Here is a 25001-nt window from a genome sequence, read left to right on the forward strand (position 1 = left end):
TGAACTTTTAAAAAGAATAACTATTTTTTTAAATAAAAAACTATATATTCCCTTTAAATAACTATTTTTTTACTTGAAAATATATCAAACATAAGAAAAGTTAATATTCTAAAATAGTTATTCTATTCTTATATCCAATCTGCACACGAAATAATCTCTAAGTGTAAATGTTATTTTTTTCCATCCTAAAGCATTTATTTAGAGAAGTGTTTTTTTAATTATTTTTTATTATTTTTTTTGATAATTGTTTTAAAAAATTTTTTACTAAACATGATCACGGATGCTTTTTTTTTTATATTTTTTTTAAAAAAGAGCATTTATTGGAATTTCCAAAGCACAAAAAACACGTTCAAAATTTCCTTAACTAAGTTTTTTTGGTCAACTATGTTATTTATATTCTAGTTAGTTGTTTCTTAAACAAAAAAAATCTAATTATTTGAGAACTTAACTATTATTCTTGCTTCCATTTCTCTAATTTTTTTTTTAAATTCTCATTGTTAATTAAACTAGAACTAAATTTAATAGAGAGAGAAAAAAACATAAATCAATAAGGAAAAAAAAAAAACTCTCATTCTTACCTAAAGAAAGTCTCAATTACGACCAATAAAATCCCAATTAATTATTATCAGGAAATTTAAAAAAAAATTCAGGTAATAAAAAGTTTCATAATTGAAACAAATTTCAATCAAACAAAATCTCAATCGATAAAAGTCCCAATCAATAAAAAGTCCCGATTAATATTGTCAAAACAATGATCCAAATCATCGAATTGATTAATTTCTCCTTATCAATTTTGTCAATTTCTCTCTCATATCTTCAATATTTGTCTTTGCATCAGCAATATTTAAATTTTTTTTTTCATTTAATCATGAATTTATGTTTCTTTTTTTAGACATAGAACAATCAAATCAATGTGAAGTTTTTATTTTATTTAGTTTTTGTTTTCTTTATTGGGCTGTGTCGACTCCAAGCCCTTCGACCATAGAAAAGGCAATCACCACTACCAAACTGTCCTTTTCAGGATGAAGTTAAGTTAAACACTAAGGTTATAGATGGTAGTTGGTTTCTAATACCATGTTTGGTTGGATGGAAAGAGTGAAAGTAAATAAATAAATAAAAGAAAAAAAAAGAAAAGGGAAGAATGGAATGGAGGGATAGGAAAAAACAAGATGATGGTAAATCATCAAAAAAATCCCTCCATGGTTGAAGAGATTGGGGCTGTAAATTTTTGTTTTTTTTTTTTTTTTGGTAGAAGTGTGTAATTATTGTTGGTTAACAAATTATATATAACTACCATTACTAAAAATTTTTAAATGTGTTTTATTTGTAACCATGGTTAATTGTAATTTTGTTTTTATTCTTTTTCACTTTCTAATTTTTTTTGGGGTGAATTTTTCACTTTACTATCCATTATCGAATAAAAGGAGGGATTAATAAATATTTTTCATCATTTCATTTTTCTATTCCTATACCTTATGTTTTTTCCCTATTTCTTTCTCTCTTTTTTTACCTTTCAATTTGTCTACAAACAAAATGTTCCCTAATATATATATATATATATTTTTTATTCCTACCAAATAAAGGCTAAAGAGATAGAATTTGTTGTTCATGAATAGGTTGCTTACGCACAAGTGCTTAGGATTCATGAACGCATAAACAAAATGACTTCTTTGCCCCCCTTTTTTTTTTTTTTTTTAAAAGTTATTCATGCCAAAACAATAATAAAAGCTTTTTTTTAATTTATTTTGCTAATCAAATTTTCTAAAATTTGAATTTTTTTAATATTTTCATTTGCTAATTGTCAAAAATAAAAAAAAATTTAGACCAAAAAGATGTTTAGGTAATCCATGAATATAATTTGACTAATTTCTATAAATTAAACATCTCTAAGCCCCAATTTAGCTTTTTATTTTTTATTTTTTTTAGCGCGTGGAATTTGCACTCTCACGCCGCCGCTTATGTCATACCAGGGTCCGAGCTTGACGAGAGCACAAGTCCAAAACGCAGCTTCGCAAAGCTCACATTTTTCATCATCCAAAAACGAAAAAAAAAAAAACAAAATACTAAAAAATAAAAAAGAATTCTTTCATTTCCCAAAGTACGCAGAGGACGGAGACTATTTAGATATTTAATAAACAAACAAAAGAATCCATTTTTTTAAAATTTTTTCTCTGTATGCTTTCGTAGAATCAGAAAAAATGGCTTCCAATTCGATTCTGGGTTCGTCTTCCTATCTGATTCTGGGTCTTTTCGTGCTCTTTCTCTGTTTGTTCGGTCACTGTTATTCACTCGGCGAATTGGGTCGGTTCAATACTTTCACTGTTTCCAGCTTTAGCTATCCTCCAACCACTCTTAAGCCCTTTGAATTGCGTTATATCAGAGGTTTGTATGTCATTTTTTTCTCTGTGACCCTTTATGGAATTCTTGTTGATTGATTCAGTTTCTCTTTGCTTCGTCGAGGATTAAAGGGTAAAATGGTTAGTGGGTAGTGGACAAATTGCTAACTTTTTTTTTTTTTTCAAAATAAATTTGTTGAAATGAACGGATTGTTGTTTACTTGTAGTCCGTATCTATCAAAATTATATATATATTTTTTATTTGGGTTTGATAAAAAATAAAAACTTTAATAATGGGGTTGTAGTGTTTAATGGGTCCTCGTCAAAGTGATGAAATTTAAGAATTGAATAGTAAGGTAGTTACTATAGATTTCACTTCTGTTGTTACCATTTTCATTTTGTACGTCAATTTTCTTATTTAATTTTTTGGTGGAAAAAAAAAAGTCTAGTAGTATGGTATTCTCTGACAATTTTGTGGGATGTTTTATCCTAATAAATTGAGATGTACTGATTGCAGATCGTGTAAATTAACTTCTTTATGATTCAAAGCATTACAGATGTTTGTGTCGTGGATAGCTTTACTCTGAATTAACCGAGTGATTGTCTTCTTTTGTGTGGAATAGTAATGCATTTTTCGCTAGACAGTTCAACTTCTTCTTTTTTCTTTTCTTTTTATTTATCAAGTCAATTATCTGTTAGAAAGGATGCAGAAGAGATATTCACTGTTAAATCTCAAATACTTTGTAAAATATATGTATTTTTTTTCCCTAAAATAAAAAAAAAAATTACAAATGTATAATTAGAGTCTCATAGTCAGTTATGCAATATCTTAATTGAGTTGGTGCTTTGGGTTGTTTCAGTTGAATTGCCACCATGGTTCTCTTCAATGTCCATAGCGATGATATCGGATGTTGACCTTGTAAGTATAATATAGGATTTGTTTTCTCTTCAATGTCAATAGCGATGATATTGGATGTTGACCTTGTAAGTATATTATAGGATTTGTTAACTGTTCCCCCCACATAAATGTTATTGGTATATTTGGATGCAACTTGTTTCGTTGAGCTGGTTTTCTCAATTACTTGCTTTCATGGTTTTCCAAATATTTTAAAAATCCTTCGGTATTTGATTCTCTTATTGATAGAAGGTAGAAGCTCTATGATGTAATTTTCTGTGGGCCGATTCCTAAATCAAATTATATTCTGGAGTGTAAAAGTGCATATATTCTGAAACCTATTTTGACTCGTTCACTCATTACCATCTTCAACTTGAAAGGAGCTTTGAAGCAAGAAGTCTTTGCCAATATACTCTCTATCATATTCATTCTGGTTGCTGACATCTCACTTTACTTATGCTTTGTATTGAATGCAGGGAAATGAAAGCATAGGAAAGATTCCTAAGAGCAGACTGCCCATAATTTGTTTTAGAGATGGCAGTCCCCCACTGCCTGATGTCAATACTTCCATAAGTGATTCAGGTAAATTTGAACTAGCTTTAGAGATAGTTAAACTAAACATATAACTTCATCCACATGAATCTTATTTTGCCATTTTGAGCTTTCTAGAATATACTATACTATTCCATGTAAAAGTATCCATCAGAACTCAACCTAATCCTGTTAGACACCCATGAACCAAAATGGCTCTACAAAGTTTCCCGTGTGTTCTCTATTTAGAATGTTGTATCTCAACCATTTCTAACTTTCAGAGTGGGTTCTATAATTAAATAATTTGGTTTTTGTATCCCTAGATATCTCTGCGTCTTGCTTCAGCCATTCTTGAAGATAAATTTTCATAATCTAATTAAACTATTCTTAGGAGCATTGATTATATTTTTCTGTGGCAGTTTTAGTTGCTTTCTCAGATAGTTCACTTGAAGGAATACAAGCTCTTGAAAATGGAGAGCAGTGCTATCCTATGAAGAAAAATTTCACTGTAAACTTGACAAATGAACAGGTTCTATCTTAGATCATTGCTTTTGACAAATTTGTTCTTCATGTTCTTTTAAATACAGTATCTTTAAGGCAACGTTTTGTAACTTGGTTTGAGTTTAAAACCTTTTTTGCTTTCTTGTTTTAGAAACAAGTGAACCAAATAACATTTTTTTATTTCAAACCGGTTTTCCAGAGCTAAAAGAAAACAGTTGGACTAACTATCTTTCAACTTTTTTCTCTTTCTTTACTATCCTTAAATATATAATACAAAGTTTTGGTTATAATTTTTAAAGTTTAAAAACCATTTTCAAATTCCAAGCCTGTTTCCCAATACTATATAAATCATCAAAGTTATTCTTTTTGCACTTGGCCTTATATAACTTTGATGTCAGAGCTTGCTGTTTATTTGTATCTTTCTTTCATTCTTTTCCTTTTCCTTTTTTTGGGAGGTGGTTGGAACACTATGGCCCCCATGTAGTTGAAATGTTTTTACAATTTATTTCATTGGTTTTCTGTTTTGTTTATTTTCTGGATCATGAGAGCAGTGACTTATGAACTTCTTGTTCAGATATCTCCTGGAGTTTTGTACCTTGGTCTTTTCAATGGGATTGGATCTACAAGGACACAATCAAAGATGGTATAGTTTATCTGGATCAATTTTTATATCTTCATCAAGCCTTGCTTCTCTTTTTTCGCAGTCTTATCTAAATGCAGCTTTGGAAGAGGCTGCCTTCTTTAAATTTATTCTTTACGATTGAGTCTTTTGGTTTGAGTTGAAGTAAGATGTAGAAGCAGCTGCGTCATTGAAATAGCAGTATTTTTGTATGTTATTCTCTATTCGTTTGTACTGGGCAATTCTAAGACAGCAACATTCTTGATAGAGAAATTTTCTTAAATCTGAAGCAATTTTTTTCAACTGAATTTGGAAGCCTATTTTTGGTTTCTGAAATTTAAATGAGATAAAAGCTGCTTTTTGGTCCTATGTTAAAAAAAAAAAAAGATAGTTGAATTGGTGTCAGCAATCTTCTTTCACCTTTTATGCCAAAAAATCTTCTCTGATTCTTGTGTTTAATCTATCAGCGAAATCAAGAAAGCTCTTTGAAACTTCTGCATAAAGTTGAAATCAGGAAAAAGCTGAATCTGATGGTTCAAACAATAACCTTTGTTACTAAATTTTTGTCAACCTTGTGTCTTGTGGAAAATGTAATAGTGTATTTCCTATAAATATTTCAGTTATCATATTTTTTCAAAAAAGAGAATTAAGAAATTGATGATAAACTACAGCTACTACCCTGGCATTGCAGATTAATCGTGGCCCAGCGTATTACTTCAGTGCTAATATCAGTGTGGAAGGTTGTAGTACATCTAGCATGTGGGGCCAGTACTGTAACCAGACAATCAACCCGCTTTTCTGCACCCCATCCAGTGGCTACAATTTTGCACAAGAAGATGTTTCAAAAGCTAAGTTGTCCCGATTGGTAAATAATGTATACTGCCAAAATAGTTTAGAAACTTCTTGTCATGGAGATGGTGAACCAAAAGTTTACACTTTGGACATAATGGGAGTGGCAGAAGAGTTAAACATTGCAGCAATGGATGTCAGATTAAATGGAACACCTTCAAATACCACTAGCAATAGCAGTGGTATTGATTTATTGTGCTTTGCTCGGCATGGTGCTATTCCTTCAGCAACTCTGCATGATTATTCCATTAACATAAGTAAAGCCCCATTGGTTATACGTTCACCAAAGGTTGGTCGATGGTATATTACTCTTATACCTGTCAACCCCTCAAAAGATCTTGGTGGGGTTCAGGATGCTAACATGAGTGTTTGCTATTCTATGGAATCAAAAGTGGTTGAATGTCCTTTGGGAAAGGCTGGATTAAATTGTACAGGGGAAAAATACATACTTCAGGTGGGATTGCTGGTAAATGTGTTTTCTGTCCCTATGAAATTTTTTATTATGATTACTGTTAAGTTGTTCCTAAGAGTGTTGACTTTATGGCCTGTTACCATATGTTGTCCACTTTAGGTTGAATAGCCTGTACCTGTGCACATTTATGGTGACACCTTCAATGAAGGCATAGTTATTGGTACCTCTTGTTTATACTTGTGTAGAATGGATAGAAAGGTTGGAATGGGAAGATAATTGTTCCTTTCATGTTTAGTGATGGTGTGGTAGAGATGCTAGTTGTTAGGAACAAGATATCTGTATCATGTACAAAATAAGTTGCGTCTTCTTTTGTGTATTTGTATTAGTTTGTAAATAGTTATGCTCACTTTGAGCAGCTTAATCTTTTGGAGGTTGATGATAATTTGACATGGTATCGAAGCTCAAGTTGTCTGTTTGATCTTCTTTTTGAATCTTGGTAACCTGATTTCTGGTAATTTCTTGTCTGGTAATTTCTTGTTTCTTTATGTCAAAGGCCCAAAAATAAGTTTTGGTTATTGGCAGGGTTTATATTTGAGGGGAGTGATTACGTGCTTGTTTTAGTGTGTATATATATACAGGTCTACTTCTTATCAGCTTAATTTTTGGCTTTGATGGTATGTTCAAAGTGCTAATAGGAATGTAAAGGACAGAGAAGTTTGCTAGATATTGTGGGTTGCTATGATGAGAAGAAGTTTGTTGTCAAAGAATAAATCTTCAAAGGGCTTAAGTTGGAGATGAGAGTGCAAACATATTCTACAATACATTTTAAACCTCAACAGATCAAATTTTAGGCATAAAGATTTTTTTTGGCCCTTTTGGGAGAGTCATCCTATTTGTTTCAATATCCGAAGAAGATGCAGATTGTAGACTCTACTTGTTATGTTGGTTAGATAGTTTCTTAGTTAAAACCAACACTACAGACGGCTTCTTTTCTGCAGTTGTTATCTTTATGTTGATGCCTGAAGAAATGTATTCTCAGGCATAATTTATTGACAAGCTGATAATGGTTGTCTGCAGACAGTTCTGAGGAAAGGTTCTGCCCCCTTCGAATCATATTATTTGCCAGTCAGTGGAAATGGATCTTCAGATTCAGCGAATTTTCCTCTTGAACTCCTTCTAACCAATTCTTCATATGGTGGAGGACAAGATGGTCCTTGGATTTATTTTATTTTGGACATTCCTCGAGGTGCAGCTGGAGGAAATCTCCACATTCGCCTGACAGCGGATGTAAAGGTTAGATATGAAATATATGCTAGATTTGGCGGATGGCCATCTCTTGATAGCTGGGATTATTATTATGCAAACAAGACAAGAAATAGTGAAGGCTCCATGTTTTTCAAGTTATATAATTCAAGTGAAGAAAAGATTGACTTTTACATTTTATATATTAAAGAAGGAACATGGACTTTTGCCCTAAGGTATCTGAATGCCACCGGTATTGCTCCCAGAGATCAGACGACCATGTCTGTTTCCCTGGAAAGATGCCCAAAAAGATGCTCCTTTCATGGGGAATGCAAACTTGCCTTAGATACAAGTGGATTAACCTCATACAGGTTTTATATTTAGCCCTACCCTACTATTTTTTCTTCTCTATTTAACATTTATTTGTCAGTCTACTAATAATTGTAAGAAACATGATTTCTTTATTACTTTGCTTAGATTATCGCACTATATTGATATGATTTGGTTATTTTATCTCTCAGCTACTGCTCTTGTGATCGAAACCATGGAGGCTTTGATTGTAGTATTGAAATTGTATCCCATAAAGGTATTTGTTTTTTCTGGAGATTATTCTTCATTAAATTTTTGTTCTTAGTAGTTCCAAATTTGGTATTGTGATGTGTTCTCTCCAATTCTAATCCTTTTGTCTTACAACCAGTAAATTGAGCTTATATGAAGTAATTAATTATTTCGAGAAAGTATTGTTTAGCAAATTACAAATTAAGTTCCTGGATTGGGGTGTCAGTGTCAGGTGTGGTACATGCCCAAGTGTCGGATCTGTCTATTTTTTAAAATTTTTCCACGTAATTGGAGTATCCAATAGCCATACCCTTGTCAATGTCCAAGTATCTGACACGGGTATGGTGTGATAGAGTGAAGAGTCTGAGTGACATAGATTACAAATTTGAGTTAGCTTCTTCAATGGCATCTCATGTTTGTGTAGATTAAACATTCATAATGGAAGATAGTGGTGGTTACTACATCAATCCAAGAAACATCAAATGTGTTATATTGAAGTTGAGGTGTGACCCATCACTATATTTTCTTAATTATTGTTTCTCGATGCAAAGATGTCACATCTGAATGAACAGAAAGTTCTTAAGTTGTATTGACCAGTTGAAAGTTACTAGCTAATTGATGTTGTCTGGAAAATTGAATCAAACAATAGAAGAGTCGTATAGTTTTGCCTTGTAAGTCCATGACATGAGGCTTAGAGAAAGCATGTAATTCTAACTTGTTCTATCACCTTTTCAGTTGTTAATTCACATTCTAATTCATGCAGGACCTGGTATAAGGCTCTATAGTGGTTTTCTTTAACTATTCCTTTGGCATTGTATTTGGCATAGGGCACATTTGGCAATCAATTTCTCTTATCGGATCAAATGCTGCAGCTGTACTTCCTGCCTTTTGGGCCCTAAGGCAGAAGGTAACACTCATACATACTTTTTTATTGAATTGACATAGCTGAAAGTTTCTGGCAACAAAGTGTAAATATTGTGTATTCCTTTGGCTGTAAGACACTTCGCCTGCTCTTCTAACAGTATCTATCTTTTGTACTACCATATGCAACAAAAGCTATGTTAAGTTGGAAAGAAAATTTCAGTATTGAGCATGAACTAACCCGTATAACAGCTATGTTAAGTTGGGAAAAAATTTTCAGTACTGTGCATGAACTACCCCGTATAACAGCATCTTTTTGTTTATTTTTTATTTTTTAGTAGAAATATAACAGTCTTCTTAACTAAGACACCGAGTTGATATTGCAGGCATTAGCAGAGTGGGTTGTATATACATCTAGCGGAATTTCAAGTGGATTATACCATGCTTGTGACGTTGGAACATGGTGTGCACTATCCTTTAATGTTTTGCAGGTGCAATTGTTACTCTTTCTTTTTCTTTTCTTTTCTTTTCTTGGTTTTTATTTTTTTTTTATTTTTTTTTTTATTTTTTGGTGGTGTGCTGTTGTTTTGAGCCAAAACCATGGTTTTAAATGCTTTATCCAGGAAGATGATTTCTTTATAAATTATTGCTATAAATTAATTTCTTGTAAGATGAAGCTTTAACACAAAAAAAAATAGACACTTTATGAGATACATTGTGTCTAAAATGCACTTTATGCCTTATGTTTAAAACCTCTATCTCTCTCTCTTTCTCTCTCTCTCTCTCTCTCTCTCTCTCTCTCTCTCTCTCTCTCTACCTTCCTTTACCTTTGTCATAAGATTCTTGTTAACAAAAGCTATTAATTGTTGAAAAATGTTTCAGTTCCTGGACTTTTGGCTCTCTTTCATGGCTGTTGTGAGCACTTTCGTGTACTTATCTACTATTAGCGAAGTACATAAGAGGGCAATACACACAGCTGTAGCTATCCTTACTGCCCTCATGGCAATTACTAAGGCAACCAGGTACCTTAAACTGATAGATGTTCTAGTGCATTTGATATATCGATTCAATATTAGTTACTGTCAACCATCCAATCAAGTTAAATTTTGCAGGTCTGCTAATGTTATTCTCGTGATAGCAATTGGCACTTTGGGTCTTCTTATTGGATGGGTGATAGAGTACTCTACTAAGCATAGGTCAAATTCCTTTTCGCTTGGGTTCTGCTTAAATTATCTTGACAGGTGGGTTCCTTAGTCATATTGGTCTTCAAGTTCTCTTAAAAGATGTATTCATTCTCAATATGCAGCCAAAACATAAAACTACTAATCTTGAAATGTCCTATGATATTTATTATTCTAATTGTTGAAATTTTCTTTTACTACTTGTATTTTCAGCATTGCTTTGTTAGGAATCTTGGTGATATAAGGAATCTCTTTTCTAGATGTTATATGCTACCTGTAGTATTATTATTTTGACAAATGTACTGGCTGGGCTGGTTAGCTTGCAGCTGTTTTCAAATAATTGACATAACGGATTCTAGGTTTTGTCCCAACTTGTAAGGGTTGGGTGAATTGGTAGTTCTAATATTCAAATTGTCAAACAGAAGATTGAGGAACCCAATCTCAATTGGAGTTTAAGTTCTATACTATGCTGTTTGTTTTGTTATATGAATATAGCCTAGTTGTTAACTATATCTTGATTTTGAAACTCAAAAGAGTAGGGGAAGGCCATCTTTCTGATACAGCATTCTCTCTCTCTCTCTCTCTCTCTCTCTCTCTCTCTCTCATCTAACATAATTCTGTGATTTTTGATATCACATATTGATCAAACAATGTTACTAACTAAATGGCATGTCTGCCTGTTTGATAATGGCAAATGAAGTTATGTCTATCAATCTCTGGTTCTTCCAAACAAGTATCTATTGAAAGCAGCTTCTTTAGAGGTATAATTATCTTTATATTTGGTGTCCCTGCTAAATTCTCAAAAGTGTTCAATGCAAACCATGTTGTAAATTTGTCACTTGTAGTTTACATACATGAACACCAAAAGACTGTCTACTGCTACCACTTATAATGTAATACGAACATTATAAAAATTCAATCTTGTGTCAATGTTTCCTAAACTAGCATGGCTGACCAGGAATCTAGAACTAGCTGGAATTCATTAGATCAACTGAGCCTATTGGATAACTTGGGTAGGTGTTTGCCCAGTCATATTTAAATCTTAGCTGGAGTCTGTGGAAGTCATTTTCTGTCTAATAACAGAATAGTTCATCAATTCAATTTTCGCTTTCTATAAGGTTATGAGAGATGATTGTTTAACGCAGGTGGCAAGCTATTAGAGAGGGGCTCAATAACCTTGTCAAGAAAATCATAAGACGGTTTCACTGGGGCTTTATACTTGCAGGTTCGGCAGCATTAGCAATGGCAGCTGTAAGCTGGAAACTGGAGACTAGTGAAAGTTACTGGATTTGGCATAGGTATATGATCCCTGAAAGTCTCTCCCTCTCTCTCGCGCTCTCTCTCTCTCTCTCTCTCTCTAAGAGTTTCATTCTCAATTTGTGCATTGGTGATTTGCAGCATTTGGCATGTGACAATATATACATCTTCCTTCTTCTTCCTCTGTTCAAAAGCAAATACTGTAAATAATGAGAATGAAAGATCCCCAGATGGAAGTTATGAGTTAACTCGGCAAGATTCAATCCCAAGAGGTGAATAGGGAAGAGAAAAAAGAATAAGAGAATTCCATAGAATTAAGAAACAAAAAAAAAAAAAAAAAATGTATATTGAATTGAAATTTTGTCGATTCAAGAAGGGAAAATTTGGTTCCAATAGAATAACTTATTTTGGTTGCATTACCATGCAGTTTTCTTGTATACATAGGTCTCCTAATTGTGTCAAAATGGATAATATTTTTACTTTGTATATTCACACCTCATAAGTTAGATTTTCCCTGGCCCACAAATTTTGTAAATGTTTTGGGAGACGATTATTATTTTATGTGAGGGACTTTTTGTAAATAGGCAGGATAAGGAATTGGGGGCAGAGCGCAGATGTCATTTGATGAATGGCTTTTTGATTGGAAAAAAATAGTGCAAGTGGATTTTGCTAAGTTTTCTTGTTTGTATAATTTATTTATTAAGTTAATAATTGGGAGTACTTAGTAGTTTTTGTCATTTATATGTGGTTTTCCAGTAAGTGGTTATGCTATTACTGCTTGTTTGAGAGTGGTTTTGAAACGGAATCACTTTTGAGACGATAAATGTGCTTTCTATAATGTGTGGCCAAAAATATGAAAATGGTTTTGTGATCGTTGTTTATAGGAAATTCTATATTTGGAGATTTCTAAGGAATCACTCTTTTTAGGAAGTGATAAAGTGATTTGTGAGAGATCATTTCATTGGTGTTTTTTTTTTTCTTTTTTTCAGAATCATCAAATACGTAATTATCTAAAAAAAAAAAAAAATCATAAAAAATCACTTTTTGGGGGGAATCATTAATCAATTCCAAATGGGGCTTTTAGTTTGTGAGGAACATACTTTCCAGTGGAGGACTCAACTTTTGAAGACTTTGAGATATTTGATATTATTTCTAGATGGTCTTCGGCTCAAGTCATTCTTGAACGACAGTAACTTCACTCGGAATGGTGAAAATGCCTTTGCCCACTCAAGAAGGACTGACAAGAAAAATACCTTTCCTCTGAATCTTCTCGGAATATTGAAAATGCCTAGCCCATGCAACACGGACTTGGGGGAAAAAAAATACCTTTCATCTGAATCTTTCACTTTTTTGTTTGCCACTACAAAGGAGGATCATTCGTTTATCAATTCTTGGTTTTTTTTATTTGATTCTGATTCAGTTGGTCCTGGTTGTTTCTCTCTCAAAATGTAACTCCTCTATCAACAAAAAGTTACAATAAAATCCAACAGTTTAATACATTAATTCCTCCCAGAAGAAACAGTAGCAATCACAACTTAGGAAAATAAGATACAAAATAAAAAAAAAATAGGGATAAAAAAACATATTCACTAAATTTCCTATGCACAGATCAATCCTCAATAACACATTTGCTTATATTTTAAGCAAAGCTTTCAGATCCATATCTTGGGAAGTTTTCTTCATCTACCGTGAACCCGTAACAGACATTTGTTTTTTTTTTGTTTTTTTTGTTTTTTTTTTGTTCAACAACCCAACTTGCTTTGTGCCTCACTACATAATTCTACATCTCCATGTCTTATGTGGAACTACGTTCTCTGATGTTTTAGCAATCTCACCTGAGAGCTGTCTCACTGTGCTCTCACTCTTCTTTTGTTGAGGCACTCCTTAGTGAACGGGTGGAATACGAACGGAAATCTGAAACCGCTGTCTCCCTGTAATCTCTGCGGATGCTCCAAAGGATCTCTGCACATTTTCTCATGCTAGGGCGGTTCTGCCTGCGTGGAGCCAAACATTGCAAGGCTAGTTCGAAAAGCTTTTCGATAGTTAGGTAATTCACTTCAGTCTTTTCCAGCTTTGGATCAATGGTTGAAGTAGCATCTCCATCACTAAACATCTTCATGGCCTATCAAACCAAAGCAAGGGATTTAAGAGTTGAATGAGTGTTATTTCGACTCTTTAAGTAGGAGGTAGATTTGATGTAGATTTCTTAAATTATCCAATATGATTGACAATGAACAAGTTTGTAAAATTGAATATTTTTGAAAATTAATCAGCGAAGGAGAAAAGAGGTGCACACCCATCTCGCAGTTATCCGCTCTTTGAGTTCTCGTTTTGGTTCAATAGGACGCCTGCTGGTGACAAGCTCAACCAATAGCACGCCGAATGAGTAGACATCACTCTTCTCTGTAAGCTGATATGTCCTTAGGTATTCTGGGTCCAAGTAACCTGCAGTTCCTTTAACTTGCGTAGATACATGTGTGGCACCTGAATCACTGTCAGCTGCTAGTCTAGCAAAACCAAAGTCTGCTACCTTGGCCCGAAAGTTTTCCGTAATGAGAATGTTGGAAGATTTTATATCTCTATGAATAATTGGATGATCTGCAAACGAACTTTACCTGGTTAGATCTCTCTTCAGATTTCAGACCTAAACAAAGAGGTCTAGTTTTAACAGATTCAAATGTAAAGCGGTGCTGCTACCAAGCACAAACCTGTGTACATATGGAGATATGTGACAGCATGAGCAACATCAATTGCAATATCAAGCCGTGTGGCAAGATCAAGAATGTTTCCACGCAAACCTGAAATAGTTATCATTGTGATTATTGCATTGCATATACACAAACAAAGTCAGATACAAAAAGGGAAACCACACAGATAGAGTACTCACAATCCAAATGTTCTCTGAGGGTTCCATTGGGAACATACTCCACCACAACAATTCTTTCATCTTTTTGCTCCAGATACCCGTAGAATTTGACCAAATTCAGATGTTCAACCTGTGCCAGTGTCCGGATCTCGCTTTGAAATTCCGTACCCAAATGCTTATCATATAGACTCTGCAAACAAGGTAACCGTTACCATTCACACTCAACTCTGCCTCTGAACATAGAACCCAATAAATAAATAAATAAATAAATGAATAAAAAGCCTTGAATCCTACTTTTTTAGCACGCTTAATAGCAACAAAGGTACCATCTGCCAGTCTTCCCTTGTACACGGTCCCAAACCCTCCTTGCCCTATCTTAAAGTTGGGGGAGAAGTTTTTTGTGGCCTTATAGATATCTTCAATCGTGAATCTTAGATTCCCAGGTTCTCCATTTGTCGAGTTATTTGAAATGAGATAGACACCCCGGTTGGACGCACGTCTTCTATCAAAACCAGCTCCGGAAACATCCGATTTAACTAAGAAATGACAAAACAAATTTCTTTGTTATTCCTGATTAAAATCATTCAGAGAAAAACACTTAAAATATGCTTCAAACCTACTGCAAAAGCATTTTCATACATTCAAGCATAGGCAATGTGGTAGTTTCCTTTTTATATATGTCACAAATCTTGAAAGCCAAATTTAAACCATGAAAAAAATAAACGAGGCTATAAACGAAGTTGGGGACTCTGTTTAATGGTAGATTCGTCCCCCAATTATATGAGCTCTACAACAAACAAAACCAGTCAGTTTTACAAGCAATATATTATCATCAATTTTCCAGAAAAATACTCCAGAAATTCTTCGCTTGGCCTTGATTTATAAATAGTCTTGTCATTAATTTTCCAAGGAACCAAAAAAAAAAAAAAAAAAAAAAAAAAAAAAAAAGCATTCATTAAACTATATCCTATATTTGCTCAATTTGAAGGGGGGGGAAATATATATATATATGTGGAATTTCCTTTTTTCTTTTCTTGTGATCACTGTTTGGTTGTTGAAAAAAATCTGCGGACCAACAAAGAAAAATGGAAGTGTGGACTTTTTAAAGTTTTAACCATATATATATATATATATATATACACCAGATTTACAATATCCGAACTTCAGAAGCAACTCTCAAGACTCAAGACCAAAGAAATTCTGAATTACCACCTCCATCAAGCTATACGTTTGAAACAGAAAGGTACCAGAAGGAGATTTGTAATCTTCGGAATCAGCGATGCTCTTGGAAGTCGCCGTCTCCGGAGGAGTGAAGCATGCTACGAAGACTCCGGCGACAGACCGGGCGGCGACGGCGACCGGATTGCGGTTCTTTACGGTGGAGGCAGCGGAGTATGTGGAGCTCGGAGAGTATGGAAATCGGTCCGGCGTGCTCCTGTAGTCGGAACTGGATCCCCGGCGTCCGTGAGACGTGTTCATTGTGTGGGGTTCCATACGGTCGGGCGTGCTCCTGTAGTCGGAATTGGATCTCCGGCGTCCGTGAGACGTGTTCATTGTGTGGGGAGAGAGAGAGAGAGAGAGAGAGAGAGAGAGAGAGATGGCGGGTAGTTATGGAGTTACGACTTCTCTTAATAAGCCTTGAGAGTGAGGACTTTGAATTGTCTTCTTCAAAAAGTTGGAGACGCTACCTTGCACCGTTGAAGCGTGTTTATAACAAGGAAAGGACGCTCACCAGTCTAACGTGCGCCTCGTCCAAGTCAAGCGTTTTAGATAATTCGGTGGATTTTTTGTTTTAAGCAAAAATTGTGGATGTTTCTTTGAAAAAATAAAATAAAATAAAATTTTTATTTAAATTAAAATATATTTATTGGTTGAAAACTACATATATTTTCAAAAAATTTCAAATATATTAACTTTCGTTTTGAGTCCTAGTACTCATAATTGTTTTTATTTGGTAACTTTTTAGGGGTAAAATTAATTTCCTTTTATAGCAGTTTAAATTTGTAATATATATATATATATATATATGTATAAATATTAGATTGCATTTAAAAGCCGTAGTTGAATTAAAAGTTCTCTCCCTAATTTTCATCTTATTACTTTTAAGAGAATTATTATTATTATTATTAATTATTATTAATTATTATTATGATATGGATTCTCTTAGCTTTAGTGATATTGTCGGAAGGAGTAAAACCACAAAATTACAAAAAAAGTTAAAACCAACAGAAACCACTTTTTCTTCTAAGAATGACCAAGAAATCAAATTTTCTCATTTTCAAAAAAAAGTACAAAAATGAGATAGAAAGAGAATTACAAATATGAGAAATGAATGAATTGAGCTCCGAAAGCATTTTTCTTTCAATATTCTTTTATTATTTATTATTATTATTGGGTTAATTTCTATTCTAAAAAGAAAGAAGTAACTTTATGATGTAAATGTCAAAAGCTTACCGTTAGATTTAAATATATTTCATTTGAACAATATTTATATTTTAATTTACAAAAAATGTCACTTATAAATAAAAAATTGCCAACGTAATTGTGATTGTGATAAAAACAAATTGATTTTGATTTTCATTTCCAGCTTAACATCAAAATGTTCTTGTGGCGGCAACTTAACAGCAAAGGTTATTATTTCTTCAATTAACAATTTGAGTTAGAATCTCTCTACCTCTTTTATTTTTTATTTTTTCTTTTTTATTGTGGAAGTTACCTCCATAATACAGCGAAGTCATTGTATATGCGCAAAAAATAAAATATAGTAATTTTTTTTTTTTAAAAAAAAAAGAATGCATTAATTTATTGGATATTAATTATTTAATAAACAAATTAAATAATACTTAGTGAATTTTAATATGTGTTAGGAACACGTGTAGAATAGTTAGGTGGTCTATGAGAATTACAGTAGTTTCGATGTGATTCAGTTGGGAAAAAAAAAAATATATATTCCGTAGGAATACGGCTGTTGACTCCAGCGGACACGTACACAGACCAATAGGGGGCCCCACGTCCAAATATACTTTCTTTCAATTCTGTAATTAAACCAAAACAATAACACCAAATTTAATTAGTAAATATTAATTATTATTTAATAATTCAGCAAATTATTTTTTCTCGTTTTATAAATACTATATATTTAAAAAAAAAATACTATTTGTATTATAAAGCATCAATGAAATATATATTATATGACAATTTAATTAATTATTTTAATATAATTTATTTTTTATATTAAACTTTTGATATAAAAAATCAATACAAATTAAACACACTCAATTAAAATTTATCATTTCTATATGTATACTATTAGTATTATAAATAGTGGTAAATAGTAAAATTTATCTAAAATATGTTTATTAAAATTTAATAGGTCATTGAAAATAATTAAGGATTGGAAATGATTTTGTAGGAATAATTTTTGTTTTCAAAAATTAAGAATCATAACTAATAGGTAATTTAGGTAATTTTCTAATAACAGAATCACTAAAAAGTGTTTACATATTTTTAACAAAAATATAATAAGAAGCGCTTTTATCTTAACAAAAACACTTTTAGTCATTTCAAAATCAATTTTCAATCAGCTTTGCATAACACTTTTAAAAAGGAGGAAAAACACTTTCCTAAACGAAATATTATTTCTTTCTTTATTTTTTCTTTTTTGAGAAAATTATTTCTCTAAGTTGGTGTCAATTAAGAAAAAACCCATTTTTATTTTCTTTTCATTTTTTTTGGAAAGGTGATTAAGTATACTGTCAAGCTTTTTATGAATATTCGTTTTGCTGTAGATAAGTCACATCCAACAACACAGTATTTAGAATTGGAAATTGAATAGACAGATTACCAGTAAGCTGCTCATATATGAGTAGCCAGAAACTTACTCCATATATGATTTTGGTGATAGAGAAATTAAGAGCAAGTCACTTACCCTTTTATTAAAAGTTAATCAAACTTATAATCTATATCCTGCTGTTAGGGAGGAGACTGTCAGCCTTCCCAAAATCATATCAGTGACTAATGAGTACTTTAGGTGGGTGCAGATTCATAAGAGGGCTAGATCAGATCAGTTGGTTGCAATATTGCCTTTGTTTTAAGGAAATCTTTCCAGTCAACATCAAAATCTGTTTTACAAGAAATTCAGGAAATGGATAATACAATTAGTACATGCTCATTAACCACATGATTGCAAAATTTAAGAAAGAAATTTACACTAGGATCCCTTGTGTTTTGCTGGTTTTGCAGAAATACTTCTATGTTTTCAGAAAATTACCCAAAAAAAAAAAAAAAACAACCCACTCTGTTTCGTTTTTGTTTCAATATGACACCTTCTTATACATAAACTTTTTTCAATTTCATGTGTAAATTAAGTACACGTAAATTTGCAAATATCAATTACAGTGTGATTGATTGTACCATGAAAATATGAGAATTTACAAGTGAAAAAATTCAAAAAATGTGCACAAAAGAGGTGACATTGCAACAAAGATGATATGTGAGGATTGTTTCTGTAATTTCTAAAAATAAATAACCATTTCTGAAAATATTCCTGAAGAGTTTCCATTGTCTTTCCATTGTCTACCAAATATCAAGAGTCAAGTACAAAAAAAGGAAAAGACATGGGAGCTATCTACCAAAATGAAAAAAGACATGTGGGAGCTTAGTTTAAGGGATCTAAGTGGATTCACTACTTCAATGAGTTAGCAAAAAGGATTGGCCCATCAATTTAGATAGAGATTGGGTCAAATTTAACACTTAAGGCCTAAAAAGTTTCCTCCTGGCCCATTCACCCCAACTAGGCAATCACAATCTCACTCATATATTGAAACATCGGTATTTTGAATCCAAGAGTAAGATTGAGAGAACCAACTAGTTAGGAAAAAGTCCTAAATCTGCTTTCACTTCTGTAGAACAGTCGATTGTATGGACTTCCACTGGTAAAGTCATCAATCTTTGTTTGATTTATTGGTTATATGTCAAATGTTGAGAATATAATTGTACACTAAGAATTTTACATTCTTTCTGTGGAAAAAGAGTTTTAGACCATTCAAAGACTTGGGGGATGCAAACTAGGCCAGATTTCAATGGGCTGAAATTCCTTAAAATATGCATCCGATTCCTGATTCGTGTCCCCTCGAGATGGTCCAGCAGTGAAACTATACCTTTGTTAAACAATAATCAGGAGTTCAAATCCCAACCAAAAATAAATAAAAATAAAAATTTCTGGTTCCTACCTCCTGGTATATGAATACCGCTAATAGCAAAGATCTCATCTACCTTATTGAAAAATAATAGATTTTTTGTTCTGATTTCAACCATGATACACTGACCATAAGAAAATAAATATGCTAACAAAATGAGTTGTATGTGGCCATATAGACTCATGATATACTTATAGAAGGCTAGTTATCCATACCTCGTCAGAGTGAACGACTCCAAAGCAGAGCACTAGTAAATTATGGAAGTTAAAGGGCACATTCATCCAGAATAATTTCAAAATCAGTGAATGCATTGGCAAAACACTTTTCTTCCTTCATTGACCTAAGCAACAACCATAACATGGCATACACCTCTGATGCTTGTGGGTGAGATTTATCACGTGAAACAAATGTATGAACGTCACCAGTAATCTCTACCCAGCTACAACCAGGAGCTTTATGATCACAACTATTTCTCATTGTTTTACGAATTCTTGCCACATCAGTCCAATGACCTTCAGAAGAATAGGTGTTAGACATGAGAATGTAATTTGTAGGTTTATTTGGCTCCAATGCAAAAAGCTTTTCTGCAGCCCATTTTGCTAATCCTACATTTCCATGGACTTTACATGCCCCAAGGAACGCTCCCAACGTGTCTGGACCAGCTTCAGTTGGCATCAAGGTCAAGACATTGAAAGCCTCGTCTAGAAGACCGGATCGTCCGATAAGGTCAATGAGACAGGTATAATGTTCTGAATCTGGTGGTATACAATATTCATCGATCATTGTCTTGAAGTAATGAAGGCCTTTATGTATTAGCCCTCCATGGATACAGGCAGAAAGAACCCCAAGAAAGGTGATTCCATCTGGTCTTATGCCATAAATTAACATTTTCTCGAAACACTCGGTAGCTTCTTTGGCAAGACCATGAAATGCGTAGGCACAAATGAGTGAAGTCCATGTAAACAGATCAGGGTCTAAAATTGAGCTGAAACATTGAGATGCATTAACAATGCAGCCACACTTGGAGTAGGCATCTATCAAAGCATTAGCATTTGATGGAAAGGACTGAAATCCAGATTTAATTATGTATGCATGAACTTGTGTAAGTTCACTAATGACAGACAAATCACCACATGAACTCACAATACTAGCCAGAGTTAGTTCATCTGGGTAAAAATCTTCGTGAAGCATTTTCTGGAAAAGCCTTATAGCCTCCTTCCCTTCTCCATGTTGTCCATATGCCACGATCATGGTGTTCCAAGACACAACTTTCCTAATGGAAATCATATCAAAAGCCCTTCGAGCATCCCCTATGTCTTCATTCTTTGCATACATGTCTACAATTGTGCTGGCCACCACAACATCTAAGTCAAAAGATTGTCTAACAACAACACCATGAATCTGCTTTCCCAAATCACAAGATCCCAGATTACCACACAAGTTGAGCAAGCTACAAAACGTAAATTCATCAACCTTTACACCTTCCAACTGCATAGATTTAAAAATTCCAAAAGTCTCTTTGGCCAAATGATTCGAAGCATAGCAATGCACCATCACATTCCACAAAACCAAATCTTTATACAAAACATACTCAAAAGCAAGCCTCGCATATTCAACTAAACCAGATTTTGCATACAAATCGACTAGAGCAGTAACAACAAAACAATTAGAATCAAATCCTAACTTTACAATAAAACAGTGCAATTGCCTACCAATCTCAATATCATTCAACTCGATGCATGTACGTATCAAACCATTGAATGTTATATTGTCCGGATGCACAGTTTCCAATAACATTCTCCTAAAAAAATAAAAACCCATGTACGAATTCGACTTGCAATGACTTCTATCATCAACAACCCCACATATCACCGTGTTCCACGCTACCACATTTCTAACAGTCATTTCACCAAGCAATCTATGTGCATCACCAAACTCCTTGCATCTAACATATAAACACAGTATCCGATGCTGCAAAGACAGAGTACACAATCCCAACTTCACCAAATGCCCATGCAGTTGTTTTCCTTCACAAAGAAAACCCATTTTCGCCGAGATTTTGAGCGCGTTTGAACAAAGAGAATGAACCCAATGAGGGTCATGGAAGTAGGAAGACTCATAAGCTGGCATTAAGGCTCTGAGTGGGTTCAGAGGGAGACATGTTGGAGGTTGATGAGGGTCGACTTGTTCTGTGGCATTTACGTTGGCCCGATTAAAAAATGAACGAGGGTTTGGGGGGAAAGTTAACTGTCGTTTGAAATGGACGGTGGGGATTGAGGATGAGCGGCAGCTAGAGAGCATAGAATTGTCCAGGAACAACTGCCAACCAGAACGGAAACAGGGGAAATTGGTTCAGTTTCTTATATTATTTAAAAAAAACAATATTGTTTAGCTAAATATTGGTTTATCAAATAAATTTATTAAATTATATGATAATTGATTCGGTATTTTATATTGGGTGTTATTATCTGTGTATTTAGAAGCAATTTTAATGTATCAATTATTAAGGTAGTCCAACGTAGTAATTTTAGCAATAATCATTTTCACTGGGGGAAAAAAAAAAAAAAAGTTGTATTTTTCATATTTTTCTGTTACATTCATTTCCATATCAAATTGACGCTGGAAATTTATTTCTTCGTGGAGCTGCAAATGCAATCAAATGTGATTTTCAGCAATAATTCTTAATGCCTGCTTGGCCATGGCCTTTAAGAAGTGTTTATATATTATTATTATTATATTTAAAAGGTAAAATTTGTTTTTGAAAAAATATTTTAAGTGGATTGAAAATTGTTTTACAAGAATAGGTATAGATTTTTTCTTTTTCCATATTAAAAGTGAAAATTCAAACTCAAATTATTTCTTTAAAAAAAAAAAAAAAGAAGGCTTTTACTATTGAACTGATACGCAAAATGTATAGACAAATAGATAATTATAAAAAAAGAAAAAAAAAAGAAAAAAAAATGTTTTCTGGTGTTTTATGAGAACAGCCCTGAATCAAACCACAAAACACATGTAAATCAGTAAATTACTTGTATTTATGAATCAAAATGCAAAACATAAAACAATAATTTTCTCTCCCTAGGAGTTTTCCAAGTCTTTCCCCTCAGTGCTAAAGTTTGGACCCCTAGAGATATTAGCAGAAGCCTGCTCATATTCCTTTCGTAACGCTTAAGGGTGCTTTGAAAATCCCCTGATTTTTGTTCATGTGCATTCCATGACTCCTTCTATGGTCTTTAATCAGGTCATGTTGCTTTTTGTAACTGTTACTATCAGTCTTTTTAGGTTTAATACAATCTGATATTTTTCAACCAAAAATTCCCCTGTATGTACCATTTTTACCTTGCAGGTGGATTGGACAAAGACTTTAAAAAACAAGGAGGTTAAATGTCAAAGTTGGTTTGCAACTTTAGCAGAAAATAGTGCTTTCTATATAGGCAATTAGGCAAAAGGCAATTCCATAACATTGAAATTGACAAAAAGATAACCCTATTTCCTCCAATTATTTTTTTTTTAATATTAATGAATAAATACCCTATTTCCTCATTTTAACACATAATATTCAAAAGCATATTCTTCTTATTTTATTTTTATTTTTTTGTCATTGGGATTCCAACTCATATTCAATTGTCCGTAATTTTTTTCTCCATGGGAGATGTAATTTTTTTTCTTTTTATAAATTTTTCCCCATAAGCAGGACCCGCTAGATGGTGGAAAGTCCATATTTGTTCCTCTTTTCATAGTCGCATTTGATTTTTAGAGCAATATAAATCAGAACCCCAATGATTTATATGCAAAACTTCCAAAGTTGTAATGATTAACGCCATCTCAATTTCCCTTATTTCTTTTTAAATTTTGTGAGAAATATAGGACAAAACTTAACATCTACGAAAAGCTTGGATGCGTATTTCAATATAATATTAATTGGAGGCTGCTTTGTGATAACAAAAAATCAAGGTTAAAGTGAGAAAATTGTTCTTTGACAGTGATAAATTAAACCCAAGTGCTTGAATTTTGATATATTCTAGAGCTTCCCGCGTGTATGTCAATATATGATTAATTGGAGGCTGCTTTGTGATGACAAAAAATCAAGGTTAAAATGAGAAAATTGTTCTTTGACAGTGATAAATTAAACCCAAATGCTTGAATTTTGATATATTCTAGAGCTTCCCATTTTTGACAAAATCCAAATACATTTGATGGTGATTATTTGGAGTTGTATATGGAAATAAAAAATTAGGGTTGGTGGGATGTGAGTGTTGGCTTTGTACATGTGAATTTCAACCACGTACACATGTTTGTGAATCTTATAGACATGTGGCTTTCAATGGATGCAACTATATTTGGTATTTAACATTTCATGTCTACATGGTTGAAGCATTAGATAGATGCTTTGAGTATGGTTATTGGTTATTTCAAATGATAATCATTAATAATAAGATAGTTTATGTGTAGTTATAAATGGTTTTCATTTAAAATTTTTTTTTTTTTTGATTGCTTATATGTAGTTTACCATTATATAAGCTGTCACGTTACAAGTATATTGTAATTTTTAGTAATATATAACATTAATTTTTTTTTCTTGATAAAAAAAAAAAAAGAAAGAAATTATGTCGTTAACGTGTATAAGAAACACCAATTATTTAAAACATTAATCTTGTAGAAAGTGATTTGTAATTTAGCATGCATGTAAACATGTGTAAGTGCTTCTTTCACTACCACCTTGTTTTTTTTTATTTTTTATTTTTTTATTTTTATTTTTTATTTTTAAATTACAAGTTATTTCAAATTCCATTGCTATAATTTGAATTCGTGCTTTTATTGTATATATAAAAATATTTAATCATTGGAGCTATCCACTTTGTCACACTACTATTTTATTTGTTAGCCAATTTATGGATAATGAACGTCATTATCTATCTGCCACTAAGTATGATAAATTTCAGCCTTGGATTGTTCATTCAAAAGGAGAATTGATTTTTTTTCTTTTTCTTCACAAATGAGAATATTTGTATAAAGATTGATTGAAAAAAAAGAAAAGAAAAAGAGTATTCATATATAGATAAGAAAACAATATATTAGCTTGAATCACTGGTCAAAATATGAAAAAAATCAAAAAATAAACTAATATCTCATTTTAAAAACAAAGTCTTATTTTTAGCAGATAGCCTTACTCATTTTCCATAGGAAAAAAAGGAAATTCCACATAATCAAACTGATGCAAGTATCTTCATATAACATCAACTAGTAAAGGTCTAAAATAAATTGGCATTTCCAATGCAATACCACTTATAATATAAGCTTTTTCGAATCATCTTCAGAAATTAGTATTATTCCACCTAGAAAAATAAATTTGTTTTTCAAAAGAAGAATAGATTGATTCAACTTTTTAACCTTGGTTCTTGCTATATGTATATATATATATTCATTTTCTTTTAATTTAGTGATAACTATTAAAAATGCTTCCGAATCTTAAAAATATATCACATTTGGTAATATCATCTATGTTTAATTAAAGTCTTGAACAATTTTATGAAGCTAACTAAATACAAAAAACAAAATTCGAGCACAATGCTTAAACTGCTTTTTATAAAACATTTTTATGATATAAAATATATATTTATTTATTTGTCCCAGACATCCTTTGATTCTTATAGGTTCAAATCCAACATAAAAAACATTAGAGGATGATATTTGT

At 32.6% G+C, this 25001-nt stretch overlaps 3 protein-coding genes across 6 annotated transcripts; 1 reads left to right on the forward strand and 2 right to left on the reverse strand.

Moving 5' to 3' along the window:
* Positions 1 to 1981: 1981 nt before the first annotated feature.
* On the forward strand, positions 1982 to 11983 carry LOC107432962 (uncharacterized). 4 transcript variants are annotated; one of them, XM_048466174.2, is made up of 14 exons: positions 1982 to 2382; positions 3197 to 3255; positions 3708 to 3813; positions 4182 to 4291; positions 4838 to 4906; positions 5574 to 6197; positions 7221 to 7756; positions 7907 to 7971; positions 8771 to 8850; positions 9191 to 9295; positions 9687 to 9826; positions 9917 to 10045; positions 10686 to 10746; positions 11131 to 11234. In XM_048466174.2, the coding sequence occupies exons 1-14, from the start codon at positions 2199 to 2201 to the stop codon at positions 11143 to 11145; spliced, it is 2283 nt and encodes a 760-aa protein (XP_048322131.2). In that variant the 5' UTR covers positions 1982 to 2198; the 3' UTR covers positions 11146 to 11234. The 4 variants fall into 4 exon arrangements, with proteins under 4 accessions (XP_048322131.2, XP_024935361.3, XP_048322130.2 ...); XM_048466173.2 differs by lacking the exon at positions 10686 to 10746 and adding an exon at positions 11384 to 11983 and having other exon boundaries at positions 1985 to 2382; positions 11131 to 11283; XM_016044193.4 differs by lacking the exon at positions 10686 to 10746 and adding an exon at positions 11384 to 11983 and having other exon boundaries at positions 1986 to 2382; positions 5574 to 6185; positions 11131 to 11283.
* Positions 11984 to 12713: 730 nt separating this feature from the next.
* On the reverse strand, positions 12714 to 15760 carry LOC107432963 (calmodulin-binding receptor-like cytoplasmic kinase 2). Its single transcript, XM_016044195.4, has 6 exons — positions 15356 to 15760; positions 14403 to 14644; positions 14130 to 14298; positions 13951 to 14040; positions 13539 to 13840; positions 12714 to 13364 (listed from the first exon to the last, which is right to left on the reverse strand). Exons 1-6 carry the CDS (start codon positions 15660 to 15662, stop codon positions 13101 to 13103), a joined length of 1374 nt encoding a protein of 457 aa, XP_015899681.1. The 5' UTR covers positions 15663 to 15760; the 3' UTR covers positions 12714 to 13100.
* A 2175-nt stretch (positions 15761 to 17935) lies between these two features.
* On the reverse strand, positions 17936 to 21713 carry LOC107432951 (pentatricopeptide repeat-containing protein At2g46050, mitochondrial). Its single transcript, XM_016044175.4, has 2 exons — positions 19522 to 21713; positions 17936 to 18229 (listed from the first exon to the last, which is right to left on the reverse strand). The coding sequence occupies exon 1, from the start codon at positions 21605 to 21607 to the stop codon at positions 19571 to 19573; it is 2037 nt and encodes a 678-aa protein (XP_015899661.3). The 5' UTR covers positions 21608 to 21713; the 3' UTR covers positions 17936 to 18229; positions 19522 to 19570.
* Between the last annotated feature and the right edge of the window lie 3288 nt (positions 21714 to 25001).

This window comes from Ziziphus jujuba, chromosome 11 (genome assembly GCF_031755915.1).
Source record: "Ziziphus jujuba cultivar Dongzao chromosome 11, ASM3175591v1".
Classification (NCBI taxonomy): Eukaryota; Viridiplantae; Streptophyta; class Magnoliopsida; order Rosales; family Rhamnaceae; genus Ziziphus; species Ziziphus jujuba.

What these genes read in the sequence shown, in the direction of transcription:
- LOC107432962 (XM_025079593.3), top strand. Translation starts at nt 2,199, where the DNA reads ATGGCTTCCAATTCGATTCTGGGTTCGTCTTCCTATCTGATTCTGGGT. An exon ending in TGAATTGCGTTATATCAGAG is followed by an intron (nt 2,383 to 3,196) that starts GTTTGTATGTCA and finishes GGGTTGTTTCAG; the next exon opens with TTGAATTGCCACCATGGTTC. An exon ending in GGGAAAAATACATACTTCAG is followed by an intron (nt 6,186 to 7,220) that starts GTGGGATTGCTG and finishes GGTTGTCTGCAG; the next exon opens with ACAGTTCTGAGGAAAGGTTC.
- LOC107432951 (XM_016044175.4), bottom strand. Translation starts at nt 21,607, where the DNA reads ATGCTCTCTAGCTGCCGCTCATCCTCAATCCCCACCGTCCATTTCAAA.
- LOC107432963 (XM_016044195.4), bottom strand. Translation starts at nt 15,662, where the DNA reads ATGAACACGTCTCACGGACGCCGGAGATCCAATTCCGACTACAGGAGC. An exon ending in CTATTAAGCGTGCTAAAAAA is followed by an intron (nt 14,299 to 14,402) that starts GTAGGATTCAAG and finishes CCTTGTTTGCAG; the next exon opens with AGTCTATATGATAAGCATTT. An exon ending in CCTCAGAGAACATTTGGATT is followed by an intron (nt 14,041 to 14,129) that starts GTGAGTACTCTA and finishes TAACTATTTCAG; the next exon opens with GTTTGCGTGGAAACATTCTT.